This window comes from Cinclus cinclus, chromosome 2 (assembly GCF_963662255.1).
Source record: "Cinclus cinclus chromosome 2, bCinCin1.1, whole genome shotgun sequence".
NCBI lineage: Eukaryota > Metazoa > Chordata > Aves > Passeriformes > Cinclidae > Cinclus > Cinclus cinclus.
In genome coordinates this window covers 85197300-85216031 of record NC_085047.1, presented here as the reverse complement: position 1 = coordinate 85216031, position 18732 = coordinate 85197300, and the positions used below count along the sequence as shown (strand labels likewise).

The 18732-nt window shown below is 37.5% G+C and overlaps 1 protein-coding gene across 3 annotated transcripts in view; it reads right to left on the bottom strand.

Moving 5' to 3' along the window:
* Positions 1-3627: 3627 nt before the first annotated feature.
* Positions 3628-18732, bottom strand: part of HERC2 (HECT and RLD domain containing E3 ubiquitin protein ligase 2) — a 104775-nt gene continuing 89670 nt past the window's right edge. For all 3 annotated transcript variants that reach the window (XM_062487855.1, XM_062487856.1, XM_062487857.1), the window contains 11 exons: positions 18187-18326; positions 16975-17162; positions 16123-16320; positions 14404-14487; positions 10043-10184; positions 9072-9266; positions 8861-8973; positions 7793-7983; positions 5975-6080; positions 5212-5424; positions 3628-4631 (listed from right to left, as the gene is read on the bottom strand). In XM_062487855.1, coding sequence (XP_062343839.1) covers positions 4359-4631; positions 5212-5424; positions 5975-6080; positions 7793-7983; positions 8861-8973; positions 9072-9266; positions 10043-10184; positions 14404-14487; positions 16123-16320; positions 16975-17162; positions 18187-18326 — 1843 coding nt within the window. In that variant the 3' untranslated portion in view covers positions 3628-4358. The remainder of the gene's footprint in view (positions 4632-5211; positions 5425-5974; positions 6081-7792; positions 7984-8860; positions 8974-9071; positions 9267-10042; positions 10185-14403; positions 14488-16122; positions 16321-16974; positions 17163-18186; positions 18327-18732) is intronic.

The following is an 18732-nucleotide window of genomic DNA, read 5'->3' as shown; positions in this document are numbered from 1 at the left end:
AAGATGGGCAGCATTTGGCCTGTGGGGCAGCTGCATAGGCAGGGGCTATGGCCAGGAGCAGGAGGAGTGTCAGGCAGGCACTGAATGTCACCTTTCAAGGCCCAGAGCTGAAAGGGTACTCTTGTTATCTGCATTCTTTCCTGACCACATCCCATGACCTGTTGCGTGGAGCCTTTCAGAGTACATCCAGGCACAGCCAACAGGGGTGGGATGTGCGTCTGCGTCCTTGCCAGAGGCACACTGTGAGCAAGGATCAAAAGTTCGTGGATGCTTTTCTTTCCCTGTGGGCTATCCCACTGCCGGCAAAGCACACTCAGAGCTGGGCTGAGCAGTGTGATTACAATTGTAGCATCATATGAAACACCCAGAGACCTCCAATAGTAGCAGAGTGCAGGGTAGGTTTGTTTAATATCACTAAGGACTGAATGAACCACTAGTTCTCTCTTAGCCTCACCCTGAAAACAAAAGTCATGGGGTTGGCTGCCAGAGAGAGTTTTGCTCTCCTTTTCCTTGCTGCATCCCTGCTTGGAGGGGTTGCTTTTCCCCATATTCTCTGGAAAGGAGAATTTTTCATTTAAATTTGCTGGCTCATAGAATCACAGAATGGTTTGAGTTGGAAAGGTTTGCTCCAGACTCGAGCAGGGACAAATGTTCCTCAGGACTAACCACCTCAAGTATATCAATACTTGATATATGCCTATCAATGCATGCAACCTGGGGAACAAATAAATACAAGGAACTGGAGCTCTGCAGCCAGTGAGAAATTTATGGTGTCACAGGAATAACAGAAACATGGTACAACTCACATGGCTGTAGGATCACACTGGATGGGTACAGGCTAGAGGAAAAGGGGATGAATACCCACTGAGAACTAGAAGGGCAGTGCCAGGGTTTGCAGAGATGCAGTTAGAAAAACAAAAGCACAGCTTGAACTGAAATTGGCCAGAGATGCAAGAACACAAAAAAGGTTTCTTCAGGTATGTAAACCATCAGTAAAAACAAGGAAAACATGAAATTGCTGTGCAACAGGAAAGGTGAATTAGTCACTAACAATGCTTAAAAGGCAGAAGTTCTCAACACTTTTTTCACCTCAGTCTTTAAAAGCACTATTGGGCCTCTGGCCTTTGGAACAAAAATCCAGATTGAGGCAAAGAGACTCACTGTACCTGACATTATCCATCTGAGAGTGTTTAAGAGAGCTGGCTAACATCATTATGGGTGCACTTTCCACAACCTTGGAGAACTGTGGAGATCAGAGGATATCCCAGAAGGCAGCAAGAAGGTTAGTGTGACCCTCCATCTAAATGAAGGATGATTTGGGAAGTTACAGGCTCATCAGTCTTACTTCAGTCCCTGAGAAAATTATGGAATAAATCCTCCTGCAGACCCATCACAAGCCAGATGAAGTCCACGATTGGGAAAAGCAAGCAGGGTTTCATGAAGGGCAAATCACACTTGACAAACCTGCTCACCTTTTAGGACACATTCACTGGCTTGGTTGATATGTGGCAAATGGTGGACATGGTCTACTCAATACAAATGAACAGTGTGCTGCTGCAGCAAAGAAACCCAGTAAAATACTGGGTTACATCAAGATGGAATCACCAGCACTGATAAAAGTAGTCTTTATCCCACTTGGCACTTGTGAAGCCACACCTGGAATACTGTGCTGTTTTGGTCCCTACTGTGCAAAAAGATGTGGACAGGCTGCAGAGGATCTAGAGAAGGACAACAAAGAAGATCAGAGGATTGGGAGGCCTGTCATGTGAGGAAAGGCTACAAGAATTGGGTTTGTTCAGCTTTGTGAAAAGAAGCTTTATGGGAGACCTTATCAACATGTTTCTGTACATAAAGGGTGCTTACAAAGACAGAGACTCCTGTTTTACAAGGAGTGACATGGAAAAGAAAAGGGGTAATGGTACAAATTATTCTTGAGAATTATTGAACTATTAGACAGAAGAGAAAAAAAATTCACAGAGTAATCTCACCAGGGAGGTGGAAGATTCCGCAACATGGACACTTCCAAGATTCAGCTGGACCAAATGCTGAACTGTCTTGTCTAAATTGTGCTTTTGCCAATAAAGGTTAGAACAGATGACCCTTGAGGCCCCTTCCAACCTGAAAAATCTATTAAATGCTCCAAGTCAGGCCACAGGTGACAAGCATCACACTGTAAAAAGATGCCTGCCATGCTTCTGTTAGGATGGGAAAGCAAAGAAGGAGGCCTAAGAAACTTATTTTACAGTTCAATGAAACTGTATGCAACAAACAAAAGGTTCAGTGCAACAATGCATACAAATCCCTTACATTAAGCATACTCCCTTTTTGCTTTTCTTGGATAGAAAACCCTGACATTGTTCTTCTTTCCTATAAGCAAGTTATAGCCTCCTTGTTACAGTAGTCCGTATGCTTCTGAAACGGGGCCTGAAATTCAAGAATGGCCATCGAGCTTGATCGAAGACCTTGTGCTGAGATTTGGGCATGACTCACGCACCCCCTCTCCTGAAAAACTGACTACAGAATCTCTTTGATCGAGCTGGACGCCTACAGCGCTTCGGTGTTGTCATGATGAAGGGCAGTAGACAACCACATGAGCACTTCTGTGCTTCTTCACTCCTTACCCTTAGGAGAAATTCAATTCAGCAGCAAAGATAAAAGAGGTTTCTTAAAGGTTCTTGAGTTTTGCATCTTAAAGACTCAAAAAACCACAGCATATTTCACCAGCAGAGAGAAAATTCAGAGGACCAATCACAGGCCTGACTTCCGGAACCTCCAGTGAGACAGAAGATCAAGAAAGGGGCATTTATTTCAAGAGATCTTTAGCACCAAACAGAGGACTCTAAAGGTAAAGTATTTCAAACCATTAACATCTAACTACCAACAGTCTCACCACTATACTGAAATACCAAGTTTGTCTCATGAAAACTTAGTTCATGATCACAGTTAGTATTTAATCTAGTTGGAACAGAAGTCAAATGCACATACTAAAAAAAAAAATTAATCCACTCAATTTTCAAATGTTAAATTGTAAAATTCTGAATACACACATACACCTATCCTAGTAATTACAGAAGCAATGATATGACATCACCTACTAATAGATTTTAAAGTAAAATATTAGTGCTTTGGCACAATTGGCTTTGGCACAATTAATCTTATCCTCCTATTTTGAAAAACTAGTGCATAAACTGTGTGGTCAGGAGTGGGTCATGATCAGTGTCTCCTGTACCAGTGTGTCATGACAAGGCCTTGTGATTAAAATTTCTCCATGATACGATGTTATATGAGTGCCATCAGACTCTTCTCCTACTGTTCAGGTACTTCATGACACCTCTCTCTTACATTTCCTCAAAATTTTTTCCCAAGTGTCCAAGAATAAATTCACCGTTACTGACAACAGCAGCCTCAGGAACAACTGCATAAACAAGGTCCACCTAATCACTACAATTAATGTGTTACTTGGACTTGCTCAAGTTCACTTGTGTAGCTCAAAAGATTTCTCTGGCAATGCACCTACTCTTGGCGGAGCAGTTCGGTCAAAAGCTCTAAGTAGCAGAAACACTTCTTAGCAGAGCTGTTTCTATGTTCATCCCATGTCTGAGCTGCATTACCATGAAAAAGCACATCCTGGTTCTTAATGTGGCAGAACTTTTATTTAGAGGGAAATTATAACTTTTTGCATTTACATGGCACCAATTATATACAGTACACTTTCCATGATAAGAATTATGATGCTGTTCACAGAAAGGTATCAAATTGGAGATAAATAATGCATAAGCTAAAATATACAAACCAGGGGTGGAGGTGAAACTATTGGCCATTTTTAATTATCTATAGAAGAATTTCAAGGAATAATGTTTATTCAATGTTCAAAAACTTTTAACAAACTTCTAGTAAAGTTAATTGAAATATTTATAATACTATTCCATTGTTGCACAGTATTTCCAATATACAAGCAAGAAGATGCACAGAACACAACACTTAATATGAAAAAACCTATTGCACCCACAATTAAAGGTTTCACTGCCCTTTTGGATGCTGCACTACCTTATTTATATAAACATTTACAACACTTCAGTAAACACAAAGGTTCTAAATGTAGTGCAGCATTATGGGGGGCCCTTTTCAGCTCTTAAAATAAATGTTAAATGCCCATATAGTGTGCCATTTATTTTAAGATGATGGATTAAGATGTAATCTTAATTCCTACTGTGAGTAGCAAACACACTTTCCCCATGTTCCGATTACCATCCCTCCGACTATATAGTCTCTATTCTGAAACCTGAACTGTCCTCGGCTTCATTGTCATTTTGTCATTTTGCCTCAGTGCTTTTAACAACTATTCCTTATATTACTTTTCAGTGGCCTGTTAAGTAGTCCTGTGTAGAATCTGAAGCAAAAGAATCTGCATCTTCATTATCAGAGTCGTCACTACTGTCATCGGCCGCCGGCTCTCCGGTCAGTGCTATGCGGGCATAGTCATCAGTGTCTATGGACTTGCAGAAGTGAATGGCATACTTCAGTTTCTCCTCCAGGACCTGCTTACAGGAATACCTGGGCAGCTTCAGGAGAAAGAAGCACGTGTATGACTCAGGAAGGAAGTGGTCTGGAGGGTTGTATTTATCCAATACCTGTTAATAGAAAAAAAAAAAAAAACATTACATTTTTTTGATTTTTGATTCACTGTCCAAAACACAAATTAAGTATTATCAAAATAACTGGGAATTTTTTTTAGCAGCTTATTATATTTTTTATTTTGATGCTGCATTTTCTTAAAAGAACAATGAAGAGGCCAAATCCATTTTCCCTCCACTAAATAAGTAAAATAAATAAATAAAAATAAATAAAACCAGACATGTATGAGCTGCTTTGATTATGAGTATGTGATTGGGAGCAATCTATTAACTAAACTGCATGAAATGCTAAATAAATGCCAGAAAAAAACAGCTGTCTGACAGTGGAAAACTATCAAAATTCACAGAAACAAATAGCTGGGAAAATAAAGGAATATTCACTTGTCCAAGTCAAGAGAAGAAACATTCTATGCATTATATAACCGTCACAGATATTATTCAATTTTCGCACTGTAGAATCTACAACATAAAGCTGCAGAACATTTACTCAAATCAGACTTTTGTTATGTCACACTGCTACTTCTCCACTACCAGCTATTTAAGATGCCCCCAACTTTCCCCATCCCACACACCTTACCTGAATAACGAAGTCCCTCCCCCTAAAGTCTGCAATAGTCCTGGGCAGCCTTGTTCTGCCCCACACAAAACGCAGGAAGAGAGATCGCTCTGTATTGGAGAAGGACTCCATCACTTCCCAGAACCACTGTACCAAGGAAGCAGTTGGTTCAATGCCTTTGTAAGTTGCTACAGATTTCAGGAGATGAAGTGGAATATCTGGGCTTCCACACACCTGAAAAATAAAATACAGTGATAGGCTATGCAAGTCTGATCAAATCAATTACAGGTGATTTGTTCCCTCCCTTCCATTAAAATACGTAATCAGCTTTTACCCTGACAAACTGAGCATTCAGACCTTTGAAATGCCATGCATAGTCTCCTAGTACAATAATACTAAATATACATCTTCTCATCAGGCAACAGCAATGAACTTTTTTCATACTCCTGAATTTAGGACAAGTATGTCCAATTTACTTTCTAGACAGATCACTGGCATGAGATCACTGGCATGTGTGTTTTTTTTTTTTTTTTTTTGTTTTTATTTTGCTTGTTTGTTTCTTCCTGAAATTTTTCATTACATCACTGCTCAGCTCTGTCAAAATAATTTTCCTAACACCAAGAGGGCAATTGAACATTTTCTGGTCTTTCCTTGAACTGACGTTTTCAACTACACAGCAATCACTGTAATCAGCATTTAATGTGGGGTTCATATTAGTAAAATAAATGAGTGAATAATCCCACTCCAAGTTATCTGACAGAAGTAACAAAGTAGGAATTGATACCATTGTTTCCAGTTCATATCCTGTAAAGAGTGAAAGTAGAGGAACTGGAACTACACGGGCCATCCCCTCACGAACTGCTGCAACTTGTTCATCAAATTCATGAAGCCTGTAAAGAAACATTTTCAGGAGTTTCTGTGGATGCGATTTCTAGCAATTATTTACAGCAATTACTGTGTTATCAAAGCAACTTCAACCATTCTCATCAAATGTTCAAAGCAACTTTAACCATTCTCATCAAATGTTCAGCTATGTACAAAAGAACACTAACAAACATTATACAAGATACTTGACTTTCTTCACTAATTCCTATTGCACAGCAAGCTCAATATAGAGGAGATATCTTCCAGTGTTTTAGTTTTTTATTTCCAGTATTATTCGCGTGCTAGGCCTGGCAAAAACAAACCAATATCCCATTTGGAAGCAATACACTCTTGGAGAAAGAGTGGCTGTATCTTCAAACTCTAACTTCAAATATTCTCAGCACCAGACAGATGTTGTGTACGTTAAAAAAAAAAAAAGTCTAAATTAAAACAGGATGTCTGAGAGGACAGTAGGGTTTTTTTTTTTAATTTTTAAGACAGCACAGTTAAGTTACATTTTGCAGCTTCTGATGCTACATATGATTTATGTTTGGCTTATTTTTTTTCCCCCCTGTCAAGTAATTTCTGAGATGTTTCACAGAGCCCTCCAGAGCAGAGACACATCACTTTCAAGTTCTGTCCTCAGGGTAGTTATCACCAAAATAAACAAAGATGTCAGGACAATTTTGGTCTTTTGCATCCACTTTTCCACATGGATTCTATTCAGGTGCTAGTTTTCCCTCTCAAAGGCTTCATTTAGTTAAAAAACTTGATACTTAACCTTTAAATGTTTCTCCACAAGGCCTTTCAACTGTAAAATGCTTTAGAAATGCTCATGTCCTCTGAGGACAGCCAGGACTGGCAAGAGAGCAAAGACATTTCTTCAAAGGAATATCAGCTGCAAATGAAACCCCTCTACTGTGAGAAACAGGTCAAAGTATTGGCTCATAACTACTTATGGTGCAGAAAAAAAAGAAAAACTACGGCTGTAATTCATGATTGTTGGCAGACACTATAACTATGAACTAATAAGCAAGTATATAAGACTGATGCTCAAGCAGTCTCTAAAGAAGAGGAATATGGTTGATTGAATAAAACAAGCCTAAACCAGTTTCTTATCCAAATTATCTAAATTTATATATTTCAGTAGGCACTAGGCCCACATAAGCAACCAAAGGGCAGTCTTCTCAAACACCGAGCTGTTACTTCCCACTGATTTCTGTGCAGATTTCAGCCTGTGGCACCCAGGGGTGTGCATCAGTGTCCCACCCAAGGAAAGAACATTTTGGTCTGTACATTCCAACTTGGAGTAAAAATTCAGCTGATACTGCCCTTAACTGCAGTTGATGATATGAAAAGGTGTCAGTGCAGCAGTACCAGATCTAAGCTCTCTTCGCAAGAAATTTACTGATCAAGCCTATTACTTTAGCCCAAAGGAAGAATTAGATGCATGGGACATTTCCCCACCAGTAAAATTGGCTGCTAAAACTGCTTAGTCAGGACAATTCTAGAGGCACACCTGCCTGCTTATTTTGCTTCCTAAAAATTAGGTTTAAGATTTTTCTCCTTGGATACAGTAAGTGAAATCAGAAAATCAACACTAATCACATGAAAATATTAAAATTATATACATATATATATAACAGGCCAAAGTAGCATACTGTTTAAAAGGTGATATATATTTTTAAAAATAAAATGTGTATTTGTATCAGTAATTTTAATGATTTATTCAACAAACCTGTAGTTTATTGCCAGCCTCACATATTCTGCTCTGTTATCCAGTGTAATATGGGTGTACTTGGAACTCAGCTGAATATCTTGACCACTTGCATTAGGCACAGTGAATGGGAGGCTCATAGCTTCAAATTCTTCTGAAGTAGCTTCATTGTCTCGAATGTACATAAGTCCAGGAATAAAATCTTTATCAACCTTTGGAAGTAAGAAATCCAAGTTAAAGTCAGTTTACTAGCACTACACAACAGCATCTTTTGTGTATCAAAAGCAGTGCATCATGTGTCACCTACCAAAAGCTTTGACCAATGTCTGACCACAATTCATCCAACTTGAGCCATAAAATGGCTTGGCACTTGGCATAAAATTTCATTATGTTGGATGTGGGAGAGTGCACATATTCTAGATTTCAATGCTTTTGGAGGGCATTCGCCAAGAAACTGTATCACAGAAGAAAAATTTATTTAAAGCTTAAAAGCACTGTGTTTGCTACAAAAGGAATCCCCTCACGGACAAGCAAATGACTCAGTGCTTTTATAGGAAGTACATTTCCACATGACAATATTGAGAAGGAACTTTTCTACATAAGAAAGTCCTAAGTTTTACTCCGCATTTACTGAGCTCGGTAAACAGAAATTGAAAGCTTGTGAAATTGTATGTGAGTACAAGCTAGTAACAGTTTAAACTTATTTCCTTTTACTTCAAAACAGTGCAGGCACATGCCCTCAAATCAGTTATTGCATCTTGGCAGAACAGATAGTAAGAGCTACAAGAAAGGTCTACTAGGAAGTAGGAATTGAACCACAAAGATTGCCTAGTCAAACCCCTGAGAAGATTTGAGAATGCTCTAGAATTCAAATAGATTATTTAACTACTTCTGAATAACTTAAATTTACAGTTTTAACAGTCAGTACAAATTATCCTTGTATAGCAGCTCAAAATATAAAAGGCCAGTCAAAATACAAGGGAGATCAATACAAGTCAAAACCAGGGAGATCAATCACTTGAGAAGTTAACTCTATAGTCTGCTTGTCTTTTGTAAGCTATATCCTACCCAGGAACATAACTTTCTCACCTCACTGAGATCAGCAATTGTTAGGTTCATTCCTGCAAGCTGTTTCCACACTGGCTCAGCCAGGTTGAGGCTCAGAGGGCTGCCAGTCCGGATAGCAATGCCCAAAAGTACACCTGTAAGTTTAAACATTTGTTTATTGGCTTTGTTAGGTTCCCAATTTCCTGACTACACATAAAGCACACAGAATGTCACAAAGTTGCTAAGGAATTACCAAGAAAACGAAACATGTTCATATGCAGGAGTGACTTGGCAGCAGGATTTAACAGGAAACAATCTCTGTTTGCTCCAGATTCATCTCTTCCATTTGGTGTCACAATTAACAAAGGAGTCAGCCCATTCTGAAGTTCTTCACACATTTCTGCAATTGATTCACTATAACCTCCACCACAATCATCCACAGATTCACCTTGGAGAAGAAAAAAGGCTCAAATTTAAATATTCTTTCAAAAACAACAAATATTAAAACAAACTGTATTTACTCTCTGGGGATAATTAAGTAAGCAAATTTTACTAAAAGCTACAGTGTTGTGTTCCTTCATAAGAAAATCCTAAAAGTCTGGCTCTGTATTTGGATGTTTCCTCTTCCTGGCAAAAAGTATTATATATGACATATCACAATGACAAAAATACTACTTTAACAGAGTACAAAAAAATATTTTGTGCCATATGCTAATCACAATAACATACAAAAAAGAGAAAAGGAATAGTGTTGCTTTTTCATGAGTGGCATTTTGAAGTAGGTATGTTTTATTTAGCCCATATACAATAAACAGAATGGCTCTTCAATCTAAAATATTTTTCATTAAAAAGCTCAGAGTCATAGGTGAATTGTAAAAACAACCCTACCAGTAACACCAGTTAGCCAGGATTATTTGCCAATTCAGACAGCTGAAAAATTAGGTTTAGGTTTTGCAGAACATCTGTAGTAAGCAGAAGAGCTGCCCCAGAATCTGAAGAGAATTACAGACACACTCCCAGTAATCTTGAGAGGTTTTATAAAATAATTTTAAAAGGTTTTTTACTTCCAAACATTTTAAGCACCTTCCTCTACCCCCCCCACACACACATTGTTTCTCTGGATCACCTTCTTCCCTCCTTCAGATTCTCCAAAAGAGTAAGTCCCAACAGAACTGTAAAGTAAGTGTGAAGTAGGAAGGGGTGGAATGTTCAGAATTTTCTTACCAACAAACTTGACTTTCCAAACACGATGAGGAAGCAGAAGGCTATCAGGGCTAAAGGAACTCATTTTAGCACACATCTGTCCAAACACTGACTTTGTACCATCAGGTCCAGCCAGTCCTCCTTTACTCCTGGAACGTTTTACCTATTGAGTATGCACATTATAAAAATCACTGTAAGAACTTTTTCAACTGGCAGCACTGGGCAGATAAACAAGGAATTTTCAGTTCCCCCAACCACCAACACCTTATCTTTAATTTCCAAGCACTCTTTGTTCATCTATCACTAATCAACACTATATCTCTTCATCTTTAAAGGAAAATGGAAAGACAGAGGGACAGCAAAGATGAAATCTGATGATAAAGACTTCTCTTGTTTCTAAAAAAGCAGCTGATGACTTGCCTAATTCAGTTTTTCTGTTTTCAGTCCATTTAGTCAATTCATTCTATTTCTACTCACAGATTCAACTGACAAATCTGGGTACATTTTTCATACATGAGACAGATTGCTCAGTGCTGCTGGCCAGAAAACTGAGTATGTGTTAGTCTTATATTCATGAATGTGTATATAGATACACAATATAATACATATAATATACATATAGATGTATATTCTTATATTCATGAAAGTGTATATAGATACACAAGTATTGTGTTCTTGGGCTCTTACAGGAAAAGTGTATTTTAATATTTGATGGACATCCCTAAGATTGGCATGCAAGTAAATTCCCGTGGATTTTGCTGCAAGAGATGCACACAAAGAGGGTAAGAACACAAAAAATATTTCACCAGTATGGAGAGGAAAGAAGTGGAAAGTGAACAGAGAGCTGAAGAACACAAGGCATTTTTTTTTTCCTGCTTGGTGTTCTACAATTTATCTTGTCAACCTGTCCTGACTGCAAATGGACTCCTACATGCACAGAGATCACCAATATCTGTGAGGCTGTTCATTCAGAAACAGGCAAAACTTAGCCAATACCCCACTATACTTAGTCACACTACAAGCTACAGTGCATCTCAGAATCCAGTTGTTCTCATGCTGTGTATTTCTGATGGCTATGAATAAAACAACCACCAGATTTCTTTCAGGTTTTAATGAAAGGCTGTGACACCCAGAATCCTCCTCATGTGCAAAATGTTCTCTATCAACACAAGCTGGTTTTAATTCAGTGGATTTCTGCAAAATTTGTATTCCCAAGAAGTTTTAAACTGAGAAACTTTGTATTAGTCTTAAGCAGCTTGAAAAATACTGGCCATCCTATGAAACGCTCCTCAACCCAGAAGAACTCTCTCCCAGAAGCTAGGAGAAATCTAGTACATAAAGCCATGCACTCAGACACTAACAAAAAAGGGTTATAAAAAGATGACAGCTTCTAAGTTGGAAACAGATAAGCAAGAGAAATATATAGTTAAGACAGACCTATGAAGAAAACAAACAATTCAAAGATGTGTCACAGAATCACCAGAAAAGCTAGAGAAGTATTGCTGTAACAATTCTAAAAAGCAGACACAGTTCTCACTTGTACTCTGAGTTTCAGTTTTCTATGCTCAAACTTAAATGCTACAGAATAATTAAGAGTATAAAAAGATGAAGAGTAAAGACTTTTCTACACAAGCAGACAAAAAAACCTTTGCCTGATCAGTGTAGGAAAAGGAAGGCCATCATGAAATGAATGTTCTTTGAAAGTACATTTGATAAGGGAGAAGACAATAACCAGAAAGGAGGCATGTTATTTAATTTGAAATGAAACTCAAAGAAAAAATCATTAATTCATATGCTGCACCTACTTTAAGATCAGATTGTTTTCACTCATCATGTTAGTGAGATTCCTATAACCCACATTTCATAAGGAGTCCTTGTAAAGAGGAAGAAACTAGTCAAAGTGGTACTTGATATATAGCCATACACATCACATTCCTTCCTTGAGTGCAAAGAACATTAAACCAGGAGAATCTTTGCCATATTACATTCATCAAAGTAGACATTCTCCTTAATAACTGAAATTCACTTCCTTCTGAAAAGGAAGAAATTCAACTGCTGTGCAAAGATGTGTTTGAACAGCATTATGAAAGTATCTATTTACAGGTCAAAACACAGTGTCCGTTTGACACTGCATGAACTACATCACAACTTAAACACTTGGAAAATCTGATCTGCAAGTAAGAGGGTCAGTAAGAAAACCTGAGCACTGGAACCCCGTCTAGTCAATTAACTTTTAGTTCACTTCTGGCTTAGTTTTTCACCATTTATATTACCTTTCTAGAACAGAGCCCAGGTGCTGTTTTGAAACATTTTACTTAATGACTATACCTGAAAAATACTATTGATAAACCTGCATGCAATTTGTTTTTTTCTGCCCTATGCAGTCCTCCAACAGCATCCCATACTGTTTCTGTGCACCCAAGCTTGCCTTCATGCTACAGCTCAAAGCATAAAAACAATCTACACTCCATTTTATGCTATGGAAACACCAGGCTGGCACTTAGTTGAGTTACAGTACAGCCATCACATTGTTTTTCACATACCCTGAGCAGAAAAAATACAGAAAACTACCATGTCCCACCATTAAAAGGTTCTCCACACAGAAAAGACCCAGGGCCAAGAAGTATGTAAGGTCAATGTGATCTACTCTAAAGGAATCTGGTTCCCATCACACTGGACCCCAGGATAAGGGAGAGTTGCTTTGCTTGGGTTTACACTGCTGTTATGTTCAGTTCTGGTACTTCCAAAGAAGCCACTAAACAGCAAGGGATGCCAAGGAAGTATTGTAAAAGACAAGTTAATACCAGGAAAACAAGCTTAAATTAAAAACTTAAAAACTCATCTTTTTTTTTTTTTTACACCAAGGAAGATGAAGTGAACTGATTGCACCGTATAATCTATAAACTACAAGAATAGTCTTCTGAAAACCAAGGGTCTTAAAGCCCAGCTGCACTTTAACTTACAACTGCAAAAAGGATGATAATTTTTAATACTGACATTTAGCTCTTCTGAGACTACATAAAGCAGCCTTGAATCTTCAACTAAATATTATAAAGGATCAAACAGTTTCAGAATCCACATTTTCATTCTGAGCAAAAGCTAACTCAAGGAATTGTAAGCCATTATTTGGTAGTGTGTAATCAAGGCCACATTATGAACATGACCTTTTCTAGTCTTCACTTGGCTAACTTTACAGTTAGTTATAACAATATTTTATTTCCCCCAGAAGCTAGGAAGAAGAGAAGCTGCCAGTTCTTTTCTAAGGTTCAAGACTGATCTAAATAACAAACTGAAATACAAGAGAAAGCCTGTATCAATTAATGAAAGAGAACACTAGGAAACTATCCCAAAACCTACTCATCACTAGTCTCCTGCTTAAAACACCAGTAGTATTTATTGGACTTTCTGAATTCACACACTTAAAGAGAAATTTTAAAATCTCTGGTACTCTCTTCAGCTTCCCAAATAATACAGTTGGACTCAGTAAGTAAAAACTTAGCTATTCTATGATTCTAATAAACTAGAACAACACAGTCACAGAACATTAGCACTAGAAATTTTAAATGCCCACAGAAAATTTCAAAGAAGTAGAAACAGGGTCCAGCAAAAACAGGATGTATTTCTATTCACTAAGAGAAAATAAGTTGAAATTTTCACCATTTCTCCACTCTGACCTCACAAATGACAATGGTTTTGCAATATTAAGGGAAAAAACACTAGAACCCACCACAACAGGAAAGAAATACATGAGGATTCTAAGATCAGGCTGCAGTCCATTTAAATGAAAACAGTGTTTTACTATCCTGTGTTACAGAAGAATCTATGGCAAAAAGGCATATCTGGCCTAGGGCACAACATTACATTCTCTAACATCAGTGATAAAGAAAAAAAGCCTTTTTGTATCAAAGACTTCTGCAATTAATATGACTACATGTGATGACCAGCAAAGGACAAGAGTTTATAATCCTGAATTTTAATTATTCAAGAGCTTTCTTTGCTTGCCTTTTTTTTTCCCCTTCATTCAGCTGAGCATTTGGAAAGGTAAGAAAAGCATCAGAATCATTACTCTCTTAAACTACCTAATGTAGTGAGTTCTGCAAAGGCAGTCCTTTATAAAGCAGGACATACTTTGCTCCTTAAGAGTCTAAATAATTCACTTAACATTTAAAAAGTGTCACCTGCTCCTCAAACACTTGCAGTATGGATAAAAACACACTGAAAAGAATACTGAAACTGCATTCACTTCTTTACTGTTTATTTCTCTGATAAAAATTCAACTCTTTAACATTCAGATACCTAACAGCTGAACCAAAGGGCTTTGACCAACACAGCACTGTGGGATAAACATAGAGAGGGTGAATCAGAACTTCAGCTGAAGATACCTGTATCCTGTTGAGCTCCACGACTGGCCCATGCTGACGATCTCTCACCATGGTAGCTTGCACAACTTTTCTGAAAGCTGCCTCCTAAAAATAAAAAAATAAAAAAACAAACAAAAACCCACAAAACAAAAAACAGATAATGGCAAAACCTGAAATCAAGTAAGAACCCTGCACCTATTTTGCAGATAAACACACAGTTCAACACAGGAAATAAAAAAGCACCTAAATAAGATGGTGCAAGATGTAAGTCAACAATCATGTTATTTGAGAAACTGATGTGTTTCATGTCTGAAACAGTGGGGATACTAAAAAAATAAAGAAGAAAGTCCCATCTGTATCACTTAAAAACATGGCTTGAAAGCTTGCACTGCACCCAGATACAACTATTAAGCAACCAATGTAGTGCTGAGTACAAGTATAAATTAGTTTATACCAGAAAAATATAAGTATATAGAGGGTAATTAACATCAGAGAATGACAATCAAAAAAGCCAAAGATGATGATATCTTGCTATGGACAGCAATAAATAAACAACAAATATATATATTTTTAACAGCAAATTCAAGTATCCGAAGCTCCCTTACTAAATACTTGGATATAATTTTACAGTCAATTTCAAGCAAGATTAAGCAGATTTTGAAGTCTTTAAAATCTCTGAAGGTAAGATTGATTTAAATGCCTAGATATGAATATGGCATCAAAACCTCTGATGCCTCAAGAATGCTTCTGATGTATTTATGCCTGTTATCCCATTTTATCTTATGTCTGAAGCCTTTCTGTAACCATTCTGCAGACTCAAGGAAATTAGGTTGAATATGCCTCCTGCATACATATTCTTATATGTAACATTATGTATGTAAGGACTCAGAATTAATAGCATTAACAAATAAAAGTCTCATGAATGAAACAGCAAGGATTTCCTTTCTAGTTTAGGTTTTGATGACTTCCTTTGGTCTGTGAAGTATGTATACAGCTTGGTTGTTCTACCACACAATTTTACTGGAGTCTAGAGAAAGAGATCCTGAGACAACAGATGCTAAGAACTCTAGTGACAGCCATGTTGTCTTATTTAAGGACACAGAGCAGCACTGCAGGGGGAAACTTAATCAATTTTCTTTTCAAAGATATCTCCCAGCAGATTCTGTCTGTTTGTATCATGTCTTCTTCTTCAGTTAGACAAATCACTGTGACAGTGAGAAAATTCAGACACAAAACTGATGATTATACTGAAGGCAAATAATGTTTTTATGGCTTATCATATCTGAAGTTTTGAGTAAGTGTTGCAGCTTTGAAGCATTACAGTTATCTATATTTTCTTATTACTGACTAAACTCCAAAAATGCCCTTTCACTACCACTTGAGACTGAACTCCTAGGCATTCTATTTTCACTTTTAGCTCACTCTAAAACAAGTTTGTACCTGCACAGAGCTTTGCATTAACTAGTGTATCACCTGATGAATTCAGCTATACTACAAGGTGAAGATTTACAGCATAAAGTTATTTTCAGGATCAACACACAAAAGCACTACGATGGAGAACTGAGACAAACACTGTAGAAAGAACAAAAAGAAAGAAGTTTGCATCATCAGGTTACAAATATTGATACGCAACTTACAGAACAAATTGAGATAAACAGCTCTTTTTTCTTCAGAAACAACTTAAACAGCACCTCTGTTATGGTTACAAATCTCTCCCTTAGAAACATTTTGATAAAATACCTTTCCCTGTGATATCAGGATTCCCCGTAATGTGTCAAACCCAATTGAGGGTCCCTGGCCAGTTTCATCAAGTCTTCCTTCAAGATCAAACATTGGAATGCAAGGACAGAAGAGTTCTGAAATGTGATGCAGGAGCAGAAGCCTGTTTCTTAATGAAATGATGGGAATTTCCTGCAGGTGATTGTACTCCATAGGAACCTATGAAAGGGCAATGACATCCAAATGTAAATTAGAATTATTATACACTTTATTGTATTCAAGAGAACAACAATCTTTTTTTGCAGTTAAACTTGTATTAGAAATTCAGAAACTTGCTTATTCACACAGTCAAAACTTCATACACAGCGTTCAGTTGTTTATAAAAGATACTAATAGTATCCCTCTAAACTTAGCAAAGAATATGATGACTAGAATACAAGTGCTGTTCCATATTTTACAATTTAGCCATAAACAAATACATTTTATGTCCTGTCATCACTACTTCCAGGCATAGCTGAAATACAGAATATTCAAAAAACAAGTCTTCTCAATATTAAGCAAGCAATGAAGAACTCCCTTGAAAGGCATAACATTTCCATAGCTGCAAGGCAGAATTAAATTCCTGCCAATATTCAAACTGAGTTACTGTTCTGCATGTGGATTAAAAAGCGAATGAAGAGGCTTTTTCAGCTCAGACAAAGAGAATCCTTTGGAAATACATAAGTAAAACAAAGTAACTGGCTCTAACCTGAAGTCAACCAAAGCACACTGAGCTTATGCAGGGATTTGGAAAGGAAATACATCTACTGAAAGGTCAGCAATAAGCACACTGAGTATGTTTAAAATCTAAATTCACTAGGCCAAAAACATTACCTGTGTAGGCAGCTTGCCAGCATTAGCAGGTTTACTGGTTGACCAAGCCAAAGTATGTGCTGAGCCACAGGCTACTCTGTTGATCTTTTTTCCCTGAAGTGCTGCAACCAGTCGTGGTCTTTGGATGGCATTAGTTGTTCCATCTCCAAGCTGCCCTTCATCATTATCTCCCCATGTGTACACTTCCCCTAAACCAATAATAGTAGTTTATTATCCTGAGGCAAATACACATCCTTTTTGCCTTTTTACAAAATTATCAGTTATTTAACCAGATAAGGCCTTGGGCTGTAAGCAAGATTTCTGTGATTGATGGCCATCCTGAAATCCACTATCTAGTGCTGATAAATCTTGACTGACACAGTCAGGTCCACAGTCTCTATAGAGCAGCTAGCATAAGATACATTTCTTTCCTCATAGTTGGTATAACTGAAAGTTCTGCTCCAGAATAGCAGGAGAGGGTAGAGCACCATACTCTGTAACAGAACATCAGGAACAGCCTGTATTTGACAGTTTCACAGCAGAAGCAAAGCCAATATGAAAAAAAATAATTTAAAAGGCTTAATATTTTGTGCAAGACAAAACTCCTACAATAAGCTGTATTACTAGACAAGATATTAAAACAGGTGCTTGCTGTTGCAAGATAATTAGGAAATAGTTTTAAAGAAACAACCTCATTCCTGAGTAACCATTTTCTGCAGCTATATTCATTACATTCATTTTCGGCATCTGTATTTCACTAGCACCTATAAAACACTCAGTTACTGTGAAGACTTGTTAATTGTGGCAGTGAATCTGCTACAAAGAACATTCACTATCTCAACCTGCTATGCAAGAAGCAATATTGTTTGTGTAGGGCTTCATTTAGCAAATTTCAACAAACTCACAAGACCCTGCAAAAAAAAAGCCAAGTCCATTCAATGCTACTGCTGGACCATTCTATAATCACCTTCAGAGCTCTGTATTTTTCTTTCATCAGTGCTTATGCAATTTGAGTTCTTTGATTTTCATTAATTTAGTTTTATGTGATCGCTTTAAATCAATGTCATGCTTGATGCTCAAGAAATATGCAACATCTGCAAATACAAAATATGTCCATGCACACAGTGAACCAGCATTTTTAGCAAGGACAGCCTACCAAAAGTTGACTACAAGATAGTTTCAATTTTTTCAAATTCAGTGCTAAGAACTAAGGAAATTATTTGATTTTTATACCATCTTCAGTGCAGCAAACACAGTGCAAAGACCCTGTAGCAATTGCAATAACTTTCTTTCCTTGCAGCCCCTGCACTTGTCGTGGTCTTCTAACATGGTCATCAGATCCATGGCCTAAGCGATGATAATCTCCCTTGCCCCTGCACAGAGAAGTAAACATTTTAATTAAAAACTGTGTTTTACCTGTGGAAAAAATGTAATGACAGGTTATTTCTGACATTTGACCTGTAGAGGTACTTATAAAGCCCAATACCAAAATATTCTCCAAACATTCAACATGAATCATCACTACTTTGTATGGATGTGATTCTGCTGACTCAGTACAGATTCTTACACCTCCAATACAATCTTCCCTATTAATCTGGGTAGCTCCTTTTATCACTCTTCCAGAGGGTGGTCTTTATTTTTAACTCTTAAAGGAGTCAAGTATCAGAAGCATTCATGGCAAACACAGTGTATTTACTGATCTCAGAGACTGGAACTTCATACAGTTTAAGGATACCCAAATGTCATACAAACAAGGCTGCTGAGAGAAGTTGGGAAGGT